The 20893-nt window shown below is 39.8% G+C and overlaps 1 protein-coding gene across 7 annotated transcripts in view; it reads right to left on the bottom strand.

Annotated features, from left to right (window-relative positions):
• The window catches only part of CHD7 (chromodomain helicase DNA binding protein 7), a 189163-nt gene that overhangs the window by 23193 nt on the left and 145077 nt on the right, over positions 1-20893 (bottom strand). For all 7 annotated transcript variants that reach the window (XM_023222342.2, XM_023222347.1, XM_023222346.1 and 4 more), the window contains 9 exons: positions 20314-20490; positions 15659-15802; positions 13894-14149; positions 7912-8122; positions 7189-7384; positions 6365-6532; positions 5945-6124; positions 2425-2535; positions 2130-2335 (listed from right to left, as the gene is read on the bottom strand). In XM_023222342.2, coding sequence (XP_023078110.1) covers positions 2130-2335; positions 2425-2535; positions 5945-6124; positions 6365-6532; positions 7189-7384; positions 7912-8122; positions 13894-14149; positions 15659-15802; positions 20314-20490 — 1649 coding nt within the window. The remainder of the gene's footprint in view (positions 1-2129; positions 2336-2424; positions 2536-5944; positions 6125-6364; positions 6533-7188; positions 7385-7911; positions 8123-13893; positions 14150-15658; positions 15803-20313; positions 20491-20893) is intronic.

The raw sequence follows: 20893 nt of genomic DNA, 5'->3' as shown, positions 1-20893 counted from the left end.
ACAGTGCTGTTCTGTTTCATCTGGGAGCTGTGGGGTAAGACCACACAACAAACAGGTACGGGGGCAGGCAGCAGCAGGTGCCGTCTGAGCCATGTCTTCTCCCAGGCGACAGCAGACTGAGCCACCAAGGCAGTGCTCATGGTATGAACAGCCCCTCCACTGCAGACTGAGAGTTGTGTCTAGAGCAGAGAGCAGCTCACATCCTCCCTCAGGCCCTGCTTCTCACCATGACTTGGTCTCTTGTCACTCCCTGGTCCTCTCTGGCTCCTGTGAACTTCTTGAAGTTTCTCCAACCACAAGGCTAGCTCTCACTGATGGCCTTGGAACACACTGCTCTGTCTGCTGGGATCTCACTTCCCTTCCCTACCCAAACCCCAGCACTCCCTCTTACCCTGGATGATTTGTGACATCCACCAAGTCACAGGCTGTGTGACTTTTTGTGGAATTCCTCCTTTCACTCCTCCTAACCCCAGAGGTGGGGAGACAACACCGGAGCTGTGTCTTAACAGCGAGCTGACAGGTTCTATGCTCCACAGCAGAGTGCTTCCCTGTCACAGTATTGTCACAGTCTGCACCACTTCTGCTTGCTCATCTGCCTGCCTGAGCCATGACTGTCTTGCTCAGCGCTCCACCCCAAGTGACTGAGAGGATCCTAGACAGTGACCAGCACATAGGTGTTCAGTACATAGTGACGACTATGGGAAGACGGAAGGGCCTGACTGAAAGACAATCTGTGCTAAGCACACTTCTTAGCTGTAGGAGTTATTTATGTGTTCCATTCCTAAAGTTACCCACAGAACTTTCAAATCTGATGATTGTGCTGAAACAGGGCAGCAGGCGAGGGTAGCAAAAGGCTTTTGGGGAGCAGGGTGTGAGTCTCTGCCCCATGTAAGAAGAGACAAGAGAGGATGCCCAGCTTGCACAGATAATGAGGATGGACTTCTGTTGAACAAGCATTTATCAGCACTATGTGTCTGCTCACACTGCACTATGCACTGAGGGCACAAAGAAGGAGCCTCCATCCTCAAGCTGCTGCAAACAGAATCTAGCAAAAGAGGGAGGTGACTCAAAAATCGTAAACGACATGATGAGTGTGATGGGAAGTACAGGCCAGACTCGGTTGCAGAGCGCAAGCTGATGCCTGCATCGGACACCCACAGAGAGCAGAAGGGAGGCAGGTCACCTCCCAGTGGAGGTACAAATGGGGGGTCCTCTAGGCAGTGGGAAGAGCTTGTGCAAAGACACAGATGAGATGGAGCGTGGTGCATTGAAGGAGATGAAGCCGTCTGTCCTAACAGAAGCTTGCACTGCCCATGGGAAAGAACCAACAGAAGACAAGGGCCTAGAAGAGCTCTGGATGCCATGTCAGCATATGTTTGTGTTTACTCTGAAACTAATGGTAATCCACTGGAAGAAATCATCCAAGACAGGACGTCATCAGATCTGTAGAAAGGTTACTCTAATAGCAGTTTTTTTGTTTGTTTGTTTTGTTTTTTTAACAGGACTTGCCTATAGTCCCACAATCTGCTAGAGAACTCTTACTGACCGATTCAGATATTTACTGAGCACTCTGCCATTCGAAGTACTGCTTCGGGCATCACAGTGATTCAGAGATAAATTAGACATGGATCCTGCCTTTCAGAAACTTGTAGTCCAGCAGGAAAAATATAACACTGTCACAAAGTTCAAATGACCATTCATGGTTCACATGAGTTGCAAGGAAGAATTTAACAAGTGAGATTACTGCCTTTGACAATTTTTTATAAGAGAAATATTAAAAGCTTATGACAGTCACAAATTTTATGCAAAGCTTGTAAAGTGAGAAAAGATTTTGTAATTTTGACACTTTGTTCTTATTAATAATCAACATGTAAATCTGGATCTGGCATAATTCCTTAAGGTACACACAAGCACCCTAACTGGATTCACCTCTGAATCCAGAAGCATCTGAACAACTTAGATTATGTTAACCAAATGGCTCCAAAGCCCTGTAAAGGTACTGCAGAAGCATTCATTTGACTGTGCAAAGGGGTGTCACACAAATTCGAACACAAAATAGCTCTATACCAGTTGAGAATTCTAACTATCGTTAGAACAAAATTCCATCTTACGTAGTGAGTCCTACTTACCCATAGACAAGCAGATTCTTCTCCACCCTGAAACACTCACTCCTTGCATAGCCCTGTGACTTATCCTGGGGGCGCCGTGGCTTTGCACAGGGCTTTTCTTCAGAATCACTTTCCAAGTCTGAGAACTCCATCAGCTCATCTTCCTTCACTGCACTGTAGAGCCTGGTCTGCTTTCTCACTCTTGGAGTATCAATAACCAGGTTGTTCTAACAAAAGAGGAGATACATTTGAAATTTCTGAAAGAGTGGCTCTTGGTTTAGATCAGATAGGTGTTTGAATGGGACTTCTTACTCACCCTCCCATTTAAGGCATCAATATCCAATTCAGCCTTCTTAGCCCACTTTTGCCAGAAATTTGGATCATCCAAGGAAATATCTGTCCTATTTCCAGATGCAACAAAACTGGCCTACAGAGAAAAAAGAAACGCGTTACTTTGAGAGGTTTTTCTCAGAAGTAGAATGTAAAGCAGCTTTTGTTTTTTCATTTGCTCCAATATTGTGCGTTCCTCCACTTGTGCTAGACACTACAGTAGATGGGACTAGAATTACAGACTGGCCCTCAGGCAACTCACTGACCAGGGGCTGAGACCAAACCAAAGAATTACACTGCAGCATGATAAATGACAGGGAGCAAAGGTATAGACCAGTGCAAGTGATATACAGAGGAGGGGCCCCTAACCTGGTTCAGGCGGGGCGTTGCTGGAAACTGAGAAGAAAAGGCTCTCCCATAAAATGGTGCCTGAACCATTTTAAAACATTCATAAAACAGGAAAGCATGTGGAAATGTTCACAGCAGAGCATGTGCCATGGCACAGAGGAGAGTAAAGGGGAAAAGGGTAGTCAGGGAAGAAGAGCCAGAGGTCGAGCTGGTGAGGGAGAGGGAAGCTAGGTCAAGCAGTGTCTTCTATGTGTTGTTAACAGAGTTTGAACTCTATTCCGAGGGAACCAGGGACTATTTGAAACTGGGAATAATCTCATTATGGACACAATCATATCTAGAGTCACAAGTTGGAAAGGTCATACCAACGCTTGGAGCATGGAAGTCAGAACACAGCAGAAGAGGCCACTGTAATAATTTACAGAAGAAATAACAAAATGGAGAAAAGAAGGTGGTTTAGAAACGTATTCTTTAGGCCAGGTGTGGTGGCTCATGCCTATAATCCCAGCACTTTAAGAGATCAAGGTGGGCAGATGGTTTGAGGTCAGGAGTTTGAGACCAGCCTGGCTAACATGGTGAAACGCTGTCTCTACTAAAAATGCAAAAATTAGCCAGGCATGGTGGTGCACGCCTGTAATGCCAGGTACTCGGGAAGCTGAGGCAAGAGAATCACTTGAACCCAGGAGGAAGAAGTTACAGTGAGTCGAGACTGCGCCACTGCACTCCAGCCTGGGCAACAAAGCAAGACTCTGTCAAAAAAAATAAATAAATAAAAACAAAAAATTTAAAAAAAAGAAACATATTCTTTAAAAGGTAAAATTCTTGGGAAGCTGAAGGTGGAAGGTGACTTGAGCCATATGTTCAAGTCTAGCCTGGGCAACACAGTGAGACATCATCCCTAAAAATAAAAAAGGCAAAATTAATAGAGTCAGAATCTGGGTGTATGTGAAATATGAAAGAGGAAGCCAGGAAAAACCTCAGCATCCATTTCAGGCATCTGAATGATGTCAGTCAGGTGGACAAACAGATGGGGGTAGGGGGAGAAACAGGGATGGTAAGTTTGGCTGTGCACATGTTGAATACACAGTGCCTGTGAGCTCTGAGAAAATAATCTGACATAAGGCTGAAAGATGTAAGGGAGAAGATGTGGGTCTCAAAGCCCACAGGAGAAGAGCCTTTCCAGATTGGAGCAGCTGGGACAACTGGACAGCCATATGCAAAAGGAAGGTTGGACCCCTATCTCACACCATACACAAAACTCTCTTCAAATGGAATCACAGACCAAAATCTAAGAGTTAAAAACTATAAATCTTGGAATCTAAGTTACGCTAGTGAATAACATTATGCTAACTGAATGAAGCCAGACACAAAAGATCATATACCATATGATTCCATTTATATGAACTGCCCACTGTCCAGAGTAGGCAAATCTGTAGAAAACATAAATCTCTGTGACCTTGGGTTTGACAATGCACTAAAACACAAGCGATAAAAGAAAAAGATGGCAAACTGGGCTTCATTAAAATTACATGCTATTAAGAATAGAGTAGGAGAAAATATCTGCAATCATATTAATACAGAACTTTCATACAGAACATATTTTAAGTCTGAAATATTAATAACAAGAAACTCAAGAAATGAACAAAGAACTTGAATAGAATGTTTTTCAGAGATTATCTACATCTGGCCAATAAGCACATGAAAAGATGCTCAATATCATCAGAGAAATGCAAATAAAAACAAGAGTGGGATATGACCTCACACCCATTAGAATGGCTAAAACTAAAAACTCAGATAATGAAAAGTATTGGGGAGGATATGGATTTCCATTTCTTCCATATCCTCATCTACACTTCTTACTATTTGACTTGGAAGGAAAATAGTACAGTCACTTTAGAAAATAGTCTGGCAGTTCCTCAAAGGGTCAAACATGAAGTTAACATAGGACCCAGCAATTCTACTCCTGGTATATACTCAAGAAAAATGAAAAGAAGTCCATACAAAAACTTGTACACAAATATCCATAACAACATTCTTCATAATAACCAACAGTAAAAACAACCCAGATGTCCATTATCAACAAATAAATGTGGTATACCCATAAAATGGAATACTGTTCAGCAATAAAAAGGAATGAATTACTGATTCATACTACAATATAGATGAACCTGAAAAACATTATGCTAAGTGAATGAAGTCAGACACAAAAGATCATACATCATATGATGCCATTTATATGAACTGTCCACTGTCCAGAGAAGGCAAATCTGTAGAAAAATAAGGTAGATTCATGCTTTCCAGATATGGGAGACTGGTATGGATAGGAATGGGGAATGACTGCTAATGAGAAAGAGGACCTTTCTGGGGTAATGGAAATGTTTCAAACTTAGATTGTGGTAATATGTGCTCACGTTTGTAATATGGTAAAGGCATTGAATTGTACACTTAAGACAGGTTAATTGTATAGTCAGTTAATTACATTTCAGTAAAGCTGTTAAAAATAAAAGTACAGAGTGGGCCTCAGTAAGATGGCTAGAACAAAATGCAGGCAAAACCTCAGAAGGGGCTCTCAAGTGGAACCATTGGGTGTACTCAGTGGTGACCCTGGCCAGAGCAGCTCTGATAGAGAGGCAGGGAATGCGTGCAAGCTGGAAGCTGAAAAAGCCGAAAAATAAGTAGAAAGGGAGACAGTAGAGACAGCTAGAGTAGATTATGTTTGTGTGGATTTTAGCTCTGAAAAGAGTTTATGTATGGAGACAGAGTTAAAGGGGAAAATAGTGGACAGGTGTTTTTAAAGGAGTGAGTTGATCATTCATATAGGCTGTTTCAGAAACCAGAATCTGGGGAGAGAAGGAAGATACCAATGGAGCAGGATCTCGGAAGTGGAGAGGATGGAGTCAAGAACACAAGTGAGGGATTAGCCTCAGGAGCTGGGAAGTAGATACAAGGATGACAAGGTGAGGGCAAATACCAATGGCAGGTACACAGAAGAGAAACCAAAGCATAAAGAAAGCTTCATGTGCCAGGGGTTCCACAGGGAGTTAATGATTAATTTGATTAATTCCCAATGCATCTTGTAAGCACTTTTACAAGGTACTTTTCACATGAGCTCTGTTATGTTTCTATGGAAAACCTGGCCTCTTCAGATCGATTCACACCTTAGCAAATGTGGAACCTTTCCCTTCTGACTCAATGGTAATGGTGTGGGTTCGACGTAGGAGGATCTGATCAATATCTTCTTCACAGAATTTAGACCCTTCATCCTCCTCATCCATGAGTGCACCATAGGCCCCTTTTCGTAGAAGATCCTCTATTTCTTTCTTGGAAAGCTGTTGTACCTGTTTTAGAGAAATATTTAAAATACTCAAAATAATTTAGAATTAAGAGGTTTGCAGACTAAACAAATGCTGCATTTTTCTCAAAGAGAGTAAACCTAAATTATAACAAAGGAAAGTGTTACAAAATACACTTAAAATATTGAGGTCGAAAAATAAGCAAAAGCTGAGTAATTTCTTACAATTAGTTAAATAAAGAAAAGTGCCAGAACAAATGAATGGTTTGGGCAAGGGTGGTTTTACCCCATTGGTAGCATTTTCTCTTCCACTCATAGACTGTAGCACAGCTTTATCCAGCCCCAGCTTCAAACTAGCCTTGTCAAACATTTCCCTTTCATAGGAATTTCTTGTAATCAGCCTGTAGATTTTCACAGATTTGCTCTGTCCTATTCTATGACATCTAGCCTGAGCCTGGAAGAAAAATGAAATTAATAGTTATTGCAATGAACTGAATGTTTGTGTCTCCCTACCAAATTCATATGCTGAAACCCTCATTCCAATTGTGATGATATTTGGAGGTGGGGCCTTAGGGAAGTAATTAGGTCATGAGGGTGGAGTCCTCACGAAAGGGATTAGTGCTCATATAAAGAGGCGAGAGAGCTGGCTCTCGTTAAGCTGGGTGAGGACACAGCAAGATGACAACTGTCCGTAAACCAGGAAGAGGGCCTTCACCAAGAACCTGACTCTGCTGGCACTCTGGTCTTGGACTTCCAACCTCCAGAACCATGAGAAATAAATGTCTGCTGTTTAAGCCAACCAATTTATGGTATTATGTTAAGGAGACCTGAGCTAAGACGGCTACCAACGAATGACAAGACTCAACTGCCAGTTATAAGACCCTATCTATGTGCCAATAAATAGAGGTGCCATTTAGAAGAAGGTTAAAACTAAAAAATTTCTTCTCACATTATTAATCAACAGGTTACTAGTTGGTTACTTGCTCTGAATCATAGGACACAGCCTGAGTGACAACGCAACATTAATTTATGGGTCTGACTGGGACTCTCTGTCACAGTAAGCAGAATGACTTCATTTTTAAAGGCATCAGGACTTTCTTGTGCATTTACCTGGAGGTCATTTTGGGGATTCCAGTCTGAATCAAAGATGATGCAGGTATCAGCAGCAGTGAGGTTAATGCCTAAACCTCCTGCCCTTGTACACAGGAGGAAAACAAACCTATCAGAATCAGGTTTGGAGAATCTGTCGATAGCTGCCTGGCGGAGGTTGCCTCTTACTCGGCCGTCAATCCTTTCATATGGGTACCTAGAAATCATCAGTGTGAACAAGGAGGCCTGACACACAGCGACAACATACTTGCTCCTTTTGTTAAATTTTTATTACAATATGGAATACATATTTAAAAGACTAATATGACTTAACAGAACTAATCTCAGAGCAAACAGGGTTTATTGGAGTTTTTTATATAATTGATTGAATGACCAAGGATTAAATTTTATTTTACTTCCTCTCCAGGGAAATAGCTAAATTCTAAAAACAGCTGACACCTATAACAGTAAGAAAACAAATAATTTCAATTTTAAGTAAGAAACATTCTACCCTACTCAAATAAAGGCAATGGGGAAATAAAATTGCCTTAAAAAGTATGCAATGTCCTCCTGTAGTCATCATGTAAAATAATCATGTACATCTATCGTTTTAAAAAGGATATGTGATACATTTTCCCCATTCTATCCCCTTTATCATAGATACCACTTTTAGGTGGACTGCTTGGAACCCTGTGAAGGTAATTTTAGATTTCCTTTTTATTATTCTGATATGGTGGCCCTCACCGTCTTTGAATGAGGTAGTCTTCCAGTATGTCCAAGCAGCGCACCATCTGGGAAAAGATAAGCACCCTGTGGCCACCAGCCTTCAGTTTTGGCAGCAGCTTGTCAATCAGCACTAGCTTGCCAGCAGCCTGGATCATTGCCTGGAGCTGAAAATCTGGAGACTCTGCATTGTGTGTTTCTTTAAACTCTTCCAAAATTTTCTCTTCAGCACCTGCAGAGATTGGACAGCATAATGTGAATGCTGTAAAAGGTTTTTATTACTAAAAACAATGAACTTGCTTTCAAAACCCATTGCAAACTGTAGGAACCAGAACACCAAACTCCTGCTTATGAACAAGAATCCATCCACTTACTCATAGTTGGGTCTATACAAAACTGTGGATGCACAAAAGGGATAAAAGTTTTAAGCATAACACATTGAGGCATTTAGGGGGAAAACCACATTTTTCAACAAACAAATGTTTGCTGTCTGTAAAAACGGAATTTCAACAACAGACTGTCAAGCCAGAAGTGGCAGAAACAAGCCAAGGGCCAAATACCTACAAAAAATTTGGAACCTAAATTGCTAAAGAAATGAAGAAATGTTTACTAGCTGAACATAAACACAAACAACAAAATCTGTTCCAAAATGAAAAAAACAAAGGAATAGAGTCCTAACAATTACAGCAATTACAGCGTAAGAGCAGTAGTAGTTTGGGTCTACAATTGCATATTAATATAGGCAAAGGAACTACAAAATGGAATTTACTTCCAGGATAATTTCTCAGAATATCTGTTGGGGACCTAAGCATACGTCTATTGTAATCTCTAAATCTCCCTCCACATTCATTCTCATCTGGTCATTTTTCCTAAGATACAAAAATTCTATCTTGAACTATCCAAACCTTTTAAAATAAAAAACAAATAAACTTTTAAGTGTTTGACAAAAGACTTCTATGCTTAAACCCTTCTTTTCTCCCTCATAGCCCCACATGGATTTTTGCTGGTCCAAAGACTTGGGTACATTGGCAAGAGGCCTCAAGAATATGACATCTTCCTAAGGAAAGATGCCCCACCACATCCCTGCCTGACATACACTTATTCAGGAAGGAGCAGGCTAAGCTTCCTTCAACTGCTTAGGTGGCTTAACTAGAATTACACAGCATTGGTCTGGCCTCCTCCTGCCTCTGGGGTTAATCAGGACATAGCTGTTGTGTTCAGCTCCTTTCTCTGAAGGTGGAGGATGTGTTTAACTATTCTTTAGAAAATACAAACACACACATTCATCTTAATGGGATTGTCTCCCAGACTTTAACTGTGCCAGAAACTTAAAACTACCTTCCTACCACTAGTTTTTAACATGTGAACTAACTATACACAAGATGGGGATACACAAACCTCACAGAGGCTTTAAAGGTTGGGTTAGTGGGACAGGCAACCACAGCCTCTCACATGGTACTGCTGCAACAAGCACAGATGTAACAAAAGTGCAATCCTATCTGTACTTTAAGGTTGCATGTAGAAATTACCTTATGGCATGGTCAAATGCAGAAATACAGCTTGTTAATTATTAATCAACAAATAATTTACTGAGAACAGATTAAAGTCACTTAATGTCTTCCCAAGCACTAATGCCTTCCACAAAATACACTGACTTCCTATGAAGGGGGCCTGGTCCTCACACCTTTTTTAAAGTGAATGAAAAGATAATATTCACAATTTTTCTTTACGTATGGAAAATAAATGTAAGAGTAAAGAGCAAAATGCTGTTTAAGAGCATTAGCAAGAATGTTCCTGAATAAAGTTAAATATTTTTTAAAACATGAAATTTAGAAACCCAGGTTCTAGATTCAGGATAAGCCCTCAAGAGACAGGGGAAACAGATTTAAGTGGACATGTTACATTAGGTCTCTTTCGAGTGTGTTCTTACTGTACAATATACCATAAGCTCTGAAATTCAGAAATAAATTTTACTCTTATGTTATCTGGTCAACTATTTTTTGTCCATACTAAGTTAAAATCCACAATAATATAAATAAAGTATTTTAGCCATTTAAAACAAATTAATGGCCAATGGATACTTTTCAAAAAGGAAATAATCATTTTGACAAAATAAACATCAGATATGTTTGGGTTTCAGTTAAAATTTTTTTAATATAAATAATTCGGTCAAATTTGCGGAGAAATTTAATTTTAAATTTATTCAGAGATTAAAAAAATACTTTTTGCCTTTTTTATACCACCAAAAAGAATAGTCCGAAAAAAAATCCATTCTTTCTTACCTGACAAAAGCTACTGCTGAATTAATTAATTCAGCTCTTTGTTATGAATTCAGGTTCTTACAACTGGCAGCCAGTTTATACTAATAATATTTCATTCAAAAATAGTATCAGCAAACATCTTTCCTATAGGATTGTCTTGACATTTTATTGTGGCAATATTGAAGGAAAGAGGGTGGGAAGAGTGTTGCGGAGGAACGCAACTGCTACCTTCTGACATCATAGCTAAATTTTCAAGATGACCAATTAATGTTTGATACCCGATTTGTAAACATCAATCCAAAAATTAACTGGAAATGGGTTATGACAACCTAAAACACTTTGTTGGTTCCACCCTAAATTAATGTACGGCTGGTACTACATTGGAAAGTGTGTATATCAAAGACAACTTGAAACAAGTGTGCACTCACTTACAGCTTGAAGTCTTTTCACTTCAACAGATGGTCACTGTCGGGACAGTAACTGCAATGTCCTCTAGCTATATAAAAGCCACGAACAAACAAGAAAATATTTTGTTCTTGACGATTACCAGAAAAAAACAAGTTACTATTTTCTCTCTGAAATTCACTCCAACATGTAAGCCTCATTCTTGATTTCTTTTTGCCCACTCTTCTTTACACGCCCCCGCCTCAAACAATAACCAGCAATGACTCTTAAGTCAGCTCTAACCAGCAGGGTACCTTGGACATGTTTTCAACATTATTCTTAACTTCACATTACAAAACCGAGAAATTGGAAATTCCACTGAAATAAAGCTTGGGCCAATAATAGTAACTCCATTTATGTCACTCAGTTAGTTACCTTCACTTGCTTAACTTCCTTAACTTTTAGCAAGAAAACAACTAGCAGAGTGCCTAGAGTGTGCCAGACACTGTTCCAAGCATTGAAGTAAAAATATTAAGGGTCACATTAAAAATATTGTCTCATTTATATACAGTTTGTGTTCTACCAACACTTCTAAACTTTTTTCCTTGCGCTGTGCTTATGTTACTTTCAACTCATACATATAAAATTGCTTCTATTTTTCATAATCCTGGAAATGTGTTTTGTTGAATGTTGATTGAGGCTTCTTTACTCTGCCACAACCCATTCAAATTTCAGTGTAATCTCCCAAATTAAAGAATTTCCTTTTAAATGCTGGATATATGTTTTTACTCAGACTGTGGATGAGAATGAACAGTACTGGCCCTGGAGCAATCTCTACACAATGCGATGTCTACGTAAGTTATCTGGGCAACTGGGTGCACTTAGTTTGTAGGTTATCTATACTTTTTCACCTTAACTTCCTCAAATTTAGGAACAAGGACACCTGCTTAACAGACACTTCTTAACTTGTCAGGACAGAAAAGCTGACCTCAAGGTGTGACCAATTAGGACAACTGCCACAGATGCCAAGCCTTAGGGAGTCCTAAGGGGCTCCTGGCGAACAAATATGCTATAGAGAATGACCCTGGAAAGCAATCAGCAGAGGAAGAGACACACCAGCTGTGTTTTGGGGGAAAACAACCCACAATGTTCAATGCATATAATTAACATATGACCAAACAGGGTAAACTTGCTGGAACTGGGGGTGGCAATCTAACTACCATTGCTGAGATCTCCCCTTTCACACACATCCTGCTGGTAGCATTCAAACCCTTTTGTATCTCCTTTTCTTTTCTTTCCCCTTGGAGCCTGTTATTTCTTTTCTTTTGTACCAGCTATTAAATGCAAACGCGTGTATGTGCACAGTGCATGCACACACGTGTCCTCATCTCACTCCATCAGTTGCCCTAAGCTCTGTCTTGCCAATTCACGACCTGGCTAGTTAACACTCACCATAATGGTTGTACAAGCTCCTAAACATACTGTGATTAGCAGGTTGGCAGTATCAGATACATAATCATCACACAGGATACTCTCTTTAGAAGACAAAATTAAGAGCACAAAAAGAAATTCATTGGCTGGGCACAGTGGCTCACACCTGTATTCCCAGCACTTTGGGAGGCTGAGGTAGGCAGATCACTTGAGCTCAGGAGTTCACTACCAGCCTGGGCAACATGGAGAAACCCCATCTCTACAAAAAATACAAAAAAAATTAGCTGGGCGTTGTGGCGCGTGCCTGTAGTTCCAGCTACTCAGGAGGCTGAGGTGGGAGGGATGCTTGAGCCTGGGAGGTCAAGGCTGCAGTGAGCCGAGATCATGCCTCTGCACTACAGCCTGGGTGCCAGAGTGAGGCCCTATTCAAGAAAAAAAAATGTATATATGTGTGTGTGTGTGTGTGTGTGTGTGTGTGTATACACATACACGTATATATATATATATAAAGAAATTCACTGATTCATCGCACCACACCAACGATCCCAGGTGCAACCCTCTGAGACTGTCTTCCAGGCGTGGACTACTCTGTCCATTAGAAATGGAGACTTCTGAATCTGGGGTGGCTGATGAGTTATAAGTTATTAAAAGTGGAAAGATTAGAAATTCTTTAAATCAGCTATCCTTGAACCTCATAAACAATGATAAAGACAGACCAGGTTGTGCTCCCTCTTCCTTGGAAAGGCATCTAATTGCACTGCTGGCCAACTATCATCATGTACAAGTCTCCCAAATTAGCCTGCCACCACCTTTCTTTAACCCACATTAACTCCTGCCCAGAAGACAATAGCCTCTGAGCTGGTCCTTCTGCTTGTCTGTCTTTCCTCCTCCCATCCTTTTTATGCAATGTTGCCTGATGCATCACCCTGAATCATATTTCTAATCAATGCTCAGCTCAAACACTAGTTGTGGTTCTTTACTGCCTGCAGAGGAGAGTGGAGGTTCCATGCGCTAGCCTTTAAGGAATTCTGCAGCAGGGTCCAAGCCATGACTAAGGTGCATTTCTTACATGTGCCTTCTACTTTGGGCAAGTTCCTGATCCCCCCTCTTTGCTTGTATCATTACTTCAGCCTAAACATCCTTTCTTTTTCTAACTCTGCCTGGGAAAATCCTTTCTACCCCTGCAGACTTGCCTTAAAAGGTCATCTCCTTCTAAAGACTCCCCCAATCTCAATCTCTCAGCTAACTGAAGACTGCTTGTGGCGAATGCTCCCTTCTTCTTTACCTTTGCATTCTCCAGAATATCTTATACAACATAAGCATGAAATATTTATCACCTTAATGATTTCCAAAAACGCCTAATAAAGGTTTTAAGCCATGAGTTATATAACACTATCAATTTAGTTAAGAAAAGAGGAGCCCCATAAATTATCAAAGCTTTAAGTTAATCTTTTTGTTCTCAGAGGATAGAGGTGCTAGATGACTCTGGACTGAGAGGAAGATGAGGACATTTTCTATCAAAGGCTTGAGACAGCTGTTAGCTGTCTGCCCACACCTAAGTTCCTCTTTAACATCTCTGATTTAAATACACACACCCCAAGAAAACCTCCATTGGGGTTAATTTCTCTTTGGCTGTTAGCACTTCAGATGACTTCTAGCCATGGAAAACTAACGCCTCTTTTCAAGCACAGGGAGGTAGAAGAAAGGCAAAGTGAGATTCCATTTTAGGGATTGCTGGGGCAATGGTCACTCGCCTTCAGCAAACACAGAAGGAGGCATCACAGAAAGTGGGAAGCTGGTGAAACCCATGCTGAGTGGACAGGAGACAGGAATGACTATATACCATGAAATCCCCAGTCTGGGGGCAGAAAAGGATTTCTGGGCTTCAACCGTCACTTAAGCAAGTTTGTGAGCAGAGCAGGCTTACCATTGATAAGGTACGGATGATTGCAGCACTTCCGCAATTCCATCATAGTGTTTAACAGGTTAGGTACGTTAGCTTGCCCACCGCCTTTGGAAAGAAATGTGAAATTCTTCTCAAGGATGGCTCGGTAATATTTCTTCTGAATGTTTGTTAGCTCAACTTCAATAATAGTTTCTTCTTTGGGGGCCAAGTTCTTTTCTACATCCTCTTTGAGACGTCTCAACATCATTGGCTTTAGAATAGCTTGAAGTTTTTGCACCTAAAAAAGGACCTTAAGTAAATACTTGTGTCATGATTTGATGGCAAGTTAAAACATATTCTAACATGAAACATCAGGATTATCTCATTCATTAGCCATCCATTTTCATTTTTCAAAGCCCCGTGAGAGTATGAAGGAGCTCATCTTTCAGCTTTCATAAGAGCAGTGCATGAAGGTTGGATGATTCTATGTCAAATGAACTATTTCATCCATCCAGGAGCCCTGAACAGCCAGAAGGCTTGAAGAGTACCCAGCAGAAATCCAACGTATTCATGTAGCTTTCCCTTCGGTTTGCCCTAAGCCATAGGGAAGATAGAGAAGAGGGACAAGACAGTGTCATGGCAATGCTCTGTTTCTATTCTCTTCCTTTCTAGGCAGAGCTAAAGAATGAGAGAAAGTGAGCCAGGAGCAATCTAGTCCCTGCACGAAGGAGACAGCAGAGACATCTCTCCCTGGTTCTCTTTTCTATTGATTGGCAATAGAACTGAGTACTCCATACGGTTTTTATTTCAGAAAAGAAAAACAAAACAGACCTTACTCTGAACCGAGCTAAGAGGTTTTAGACAGTAAGTCAGGGGAGATGGCACATAAAAACCAAGATTTCACGTCTATCTCCATATTTATTTCAAATACAGCAAACAAATTATAACTAATACCCACATAACTCTTACAGCATATAAAATAGCCAAGCACTTTTTATTTTTTCTTTTTTTTTTTTTGAGACCAAGTCTCACTCTGTCGCCCAGGCTGGAGTGCAGTGGTGCGATCTTGGCTCACTGCAACCTCTGCCTCCCGGGTTCAAGCTACTCTCCTGCCTCAGTCTCCACAGTGGCTGGGACTATAGGTGCCCACCACCACGCCCGGCTAATTTTTGTATTTTTTTTTTTAGTAGAGACGGGGTTTCACCATATTGGTCAGGCTGGTCTCAAACTCTTGACGTCATGATCCGCCTGCCTCAGCCTCCCAAAATGCTGGGATTACAGGCATGAGCCACCGCACCTGGCCCAAGCACTTTTCATACACAATATTTCATTTATTTCTCACAGAAATACTGTACAGTGGTTATGCCCTAAGTTTCTAAAGTGAAAATATGTAGGCTTGAAGAAGTAAGCAGTGTGGCTGAGTACAGATGCTTCACAAAGAACAGAGACTCAAAACTGCAGTCGGCAAACAGCTCTATCAATGTCAGTGGCATCTGACATCATCCCCAAAATTATACATACATAGCAAAACTACCAACCTGCACAGCACAACTATCTCTGAAAATTATATCAACAGGTATGTAACCTCTCTATAAATCTCAACAGCCCTTCACAAGAGCAAACAAACAAACGAAGAAAACCTTTACAATGATGACCTAGAAAGTCCAAGGAAAGGGTATCTAAGGTTCTGTGTACTAGGTGGGAAAAACTGTAATATAATCACACTTTAAAATAATTTAATACTTTGCTGTTTCATGGGCTAATCTTCAATTCTATAAGTGAAATACAAAGTGGAGGTGATAAATACCTGCTCTTCTGTTTTTAGATCACCAAACTCTTGCATAAATGTGGTTTCTGAAGGGAAGCGACTTGGTTCCAAGAAATGAAGCAAGCTGAAGAGTTCTTCCACAGTGTTCTGGAGTGGGGTTCCCGTCAGCAGCACTTTGTGTTCCTGAGGTAAGGCAAGGAAAGCCACTAACCAAATTGTAACAAAAACACTTTCTTAAAACCAGAGCCTCTCACTAGATATCCACTGTTCTACTCCTACTCATCTATCCTATGAAAAGTATGGGAATCGGGCATGAAAACAGAGATATTAGAACACAATTTCTGTGTCAGGTAAACAGATCTGGGGACAGTCCTCTCCAGAACTCTACAGGGTCCTTAAATGTGTCTTGCCATTTTGTTTCTTCCTGGAGTTATAGGTCAGTATTTTAGTGCCACGGCTTTTTAAGTCCCCCAAGTCTCAATGCTTTTATCCCCAGCAGTTAAGTTTTTTTCCTAGAATCCCTAGACTCAGATGAAACATGCATGCTTCTTTCTGCTCTCTACATCAACAGTGCTCTCATCTCTCCATCTGCTTCCTGCATGACTCACTTCATAGAGACAAAAGAAGTTCCACATGCAACAGCATATGAAAAACTATTTTGTTCTGCAAAAATTTCCAACTAGCAAAGAGGTCAACTTGGTTGTAAATACCACAATCACTTTTTTTTTAAAAATCAGATGCTATTTATAAATTTGTCTCTTTGAACCAAGTTAGGTATTTCTTTAATTAATTCTTCCTGTTTACGAACTCTTTCCCCAGCTTTCCTCATGCAGTTGTACCCTGTCCTCCTATTTCTATATATGCAATACAGAGGAGCTGTTTTACAATGGCCAGTCTTAACAATAGTGAGATATTAATCTTAAGAACCCTATTATTTTCTGCTTTCTCTGGCCATTTGGTACACAGCACAGCTAACAAAACTATTTCAGAAAGTAATCATACCTCCCAGTAGTTGAGAAAGCAATATTCTGACTTAACTCGGAACCTGACAAGTCTTGGTTGCCAAGCAGAGTATACGCTCAGTAGATACTAGATGAATGACGTAAGAACATGCTAATTTTCTTAATATCTACCATGTCATATCTGTCAATGAAGCTCTTTGAAAGTGAGGTAAAGGAGTTCAATATGCTTGTATTCCTCCTTCTCTTCCCTTTGAATAAAGTCTCTGAGGAAGTTTCGTGGACCACCATCATCTTCAGACTCAGTAAATTCATAAACAGTAAGGATCAATCAATCAATTTTTTTCTAATGTACCACCACACTTGTGGATAGCCTGGGCCACAATCACTGACATACCCAAGTCCTGGATTACTGTATGTAAGAACTTTTTTTAAAGTCCCATCACATATTCAGGAAAGAGTTACTGCAGTAGATGACCTGTACTGATTATCGTGTCTCCCAGTTTTTTCATATCCTTTATTACTACATTAGATTAAATCTTGACTGCCTAACCAAATATTTTAAAAGTCAAAGCCTTTTTAACTTATTAATTTCAAAATAAACTTATTTGAAAAAAGGAAAGCGCTCCTTTCTTAGGCAGCTTCCCTTCAACTATAGTTACACCAAATGATTATACACAAAATCCTTTCACACAGTTACCTATAAATGGTGGAATAAAACGAGGTATCAATTTGAAAGTGGGTAGCAAAAAATACACGATTACTATGCACAGTCTCACAAAACATCATGTAAGAAACTCAGGCGCTGGAGCTTATCACCTCCACCTATGCCAGCAGATATGCTTTTGCCTTGACAATATTACTATTCTTTTTAGCTCCCATGAAGTGATGTCCATTTAATTTCATTTTAAGCAGACTCTTTGTGTCAGGTTTCCTGACAATGAAAGAGATACTAGAATCAATGAAGAACTACCATGACCTCCACAGCATCCCCTCCTCATGGATGGGGGACAACGAGATGGCTGCTTTCCCAGAGCTCCTGTGGAGGACTGTGAAGACGGTGACTGCCCCTCAACGTATCATCTTTACAAACATTTCCTTGGTGCCTGCAGAGCTGAAGACACTCACTGGTCTTCCTTTCTGGGAATGCACTTGGAGATAATCCCCATCAAGCCCATTTTCATCGCAACTAAGTCTAGTGCAGGTAACAGCAGTTCCCTATGGCCTGTGCCGTAGCTGGATATAGTTACTATCCACTATTTTGACTGTGACTTATTGTAGGAAAGAAAAAAAAGTAGAAAGTGGCTAAGTTATCATGATGCTTATTTTTTAAGTAAGGATTTAAAGACCAGACGAGTTGTTCGGAATTGGACAAATACAATTATATTCTGAACAACAATAACGTGTTCCATCTTGAAAACATTTCTTCTCAAATAAAAACTCCCGAACATTAGAAAAATAAATATTTTGTTCATGCGCTAATCAGAGCTTCCCAGTTGGTGAGCCAAGGATGAGTACAGGTTATAAGTCCTTGGGGAAGGTCAGGATACCCAGGACTGATGGTGTCCCGTGGCAGTGGGCAGCCTTCTCTTTTTACCCAAGTGTGGCATTCAACTACTACCATTTTCTATATGTGCCATCATGTGAAAAAGCTTAAGAACACTGCAATATGTGATAGGAAAATTATTTGGATAACAGATTCTAATCCATTAATCAAATGTTAGTATAAATAATAGAAAACTCTTTGAAATAGCCCAAAGATTGTGGGAGGCTGTGGGAGGGATAGCATTAGGGGAAATACCTAATGTAAATGACAAGTTGATGGGTGCAGCAAACCAACATGGCACATGTACACCTATGTAACAAACAGGCACATTCTGCACGTGCACCCTAGAACTTAAATTAAAAAAAAAATAGCCCAGTGACAATCAGATTGTTTGATGTTGACAGAGTTAAATTAATGTGTACTCACCAATGAAAGAATGTTTTACAGTAAGAATCTACTATCTGGGAACACATGAACTAATAATAGAACATAACTCAGATAAGCTCAGTCAGATGACTGTTTAAGCCTTCAGGAAATGGTGACATAACTGTCTCTTAGTAGAAAACTATGAAGGTGGATCCCTACTGAGAAGATATATTTAGATTATATCATAAGCATTAGTGTTTACCTGCAAATACAAGTTTACTTCATTTTAATGCTTAAGTATCACCTGGAGTGAACAAATACAAACACAGAGTTTCTCTTTTCCATATGCTTACCAAGGTCCCCGAGACTATTCACTGTTTCTAAGCACTCTCACTTGTTTTGTGGATTGGCCACCACGTAACAGTCAACTGCTTTGCGACAGATCTTAGGATAGCTTTAATAATAATTCATTAGGAAGAAAAACGGGAAATCCCATCCTAAATAGGATAATTGAGTCAGACTTTTTCCTTTAAGCAAAACTAGATTTTGTTTGTTTTAAACTAAAAGCAAAGCTGGCAAATCTAATCTCTTTAAGAATAAAATAAGCTGCTTCAGAGAATCAGCTGCAACAAAAAGCTTTTAGGTGTTTTTTGGTAATACCAGTCTTCAGCTAAAAATATATGGCCATGAATACATAGAACACTCCTTCTCATCTCAAACTCTCAGTTAACAAAAAATCAAATTAGCCTACAGAAATTAGCATTAAAAATATTTTAAAAACCTTTTTGTACTTCCATGCAACTCATCAAATCATCCAAGGCAAGCTAAATGACAGTAGCTTTGCTTTCAAAATGTACATTAAAAATTAAAGTGATCATAACCACGATATAAACTATGGAGTGAAAAGAAGCCTGAGGATGACAGGTCATGTTGAAGTTCCAATACGAAATCATACACACAGCAATATCAGACAGAAAATAAATCAAATCCTTCTAGTCCTATGATATGTTATTCCATGATGCTCCTACTGAAAAAAAATCTAGAAAATCTAACCAGGAAGACCTGATCATCTCTTGGGAAGCTGGAAAAGTATGGGACAAGTGTGGTGTGAAACTCCAGATCAAATCTGAGGCATTGTAATGCCCCAAACTTCTAAGCATCTGTGCGAACTAAACCAACCCCAGATATCCTACTCAACTCATTGAGAACTTGCATCTATAAGTCCTGCTGGCCACAGTATGACAAAACCTATGAGCCATGGAAAATAACTGGACTATCATCACTGAAGTAAAGCTTGGCCCAACACTTAGTGAAATGGCAGTATAAGTTAAGTATCCCTTATCCAAAATTCTTGGGACCAGAGTGTTTCAGGTTTCAGATATTTTTAGATTTTGGAATATCTGCATTTATACTTACAGGTTGAACATCCCAAATGAGAAAATCCAAAATCCGAAATGCTCCAATGAGCATTTCCTTTGAGCATTATGTGGGTACTTAAAAAGTTTTGGATTCTAGGATTTTTGTATTTGGTATGATCAACCTGTATTTATGAACAAAGGGTAAAACAAATACTTGAAACTCACTTTAGTGAAGATATCATGATTACACTCTGCTATAAGACAACTGTTTAATAGACATTAGCCAACAATGTAAGAATCCAGAAGGCAACAACTTTTGAATAACTGAAAGTTCCAGAGAATATATCACAATATTTGACAAGCTTTTCAAATACTGTTTACAGGCATCAAATTCAGAGCAGTGGGACTATCAAGTCAGCAGCAATTCTATTCAGGTTCAGTGCAGTCACCAATATGATCACTGACCAAGTCCATCATCTTGAGTCCCTCCAACAGCTTGCAGTTCCTGTTCTTCAGCCTGTGGGCTTCATCAATGACTACACAGCGCCATGGAATATTCCGCAGCTCAGGACAATCAGTCAAAATCATTTCAAATGTAGTGATGATAGCATGAAACTTATAGGACCCCTTTATCACTCGACCCTATAAGAACAACTCTGAATTATTATTAAGCATTAATGACTACATAAATAACTTTAAGGATGAATAAATAGCATAAATATATGTATTTATCCCTTTGGACATCTCTTTATTTTAGGTGACATACATCTGTTTTCAAGTTATTTTGGCAGTTTTCAACTATATGGTAAAACAGAATTGTAAAACAAATGACAAAACTGTCAGTAAATTTTGGATCTAATCTCCTAATAGAGCACGTGCATCACTTACCACTAAGTATACCCATTCTAGTCACACATTCACATAGGATAGAATTTATAATAATTTCCCAAATCTAAAGATACAGACTTCAATATTTTTTCTCCTTTAGTTATTTAATTGTAGGCCAGATTTTATACTTAGAATACACACACACATCTCTCTCTCT

This window comes from Piliocolobus tephrosceles, chromosome 7 (genome assembly GCF_002776525.5).
Source record: "Piliocolobus tephrosceles isolate RC106 chromosome 7, ASM277652v3, whole genome shotgun sequence".
NCBI classification, from domain to species: domain Eukaryota; kingdom Metazoa; phylum Chordata; class Mammalia; order Primates; family Cercopithecidae; genus Piliocolobus; species Piliocolobus tephrosceles.
This window is presented reverse-complemented; position numbering and strand designations above follow the sequence as displayed.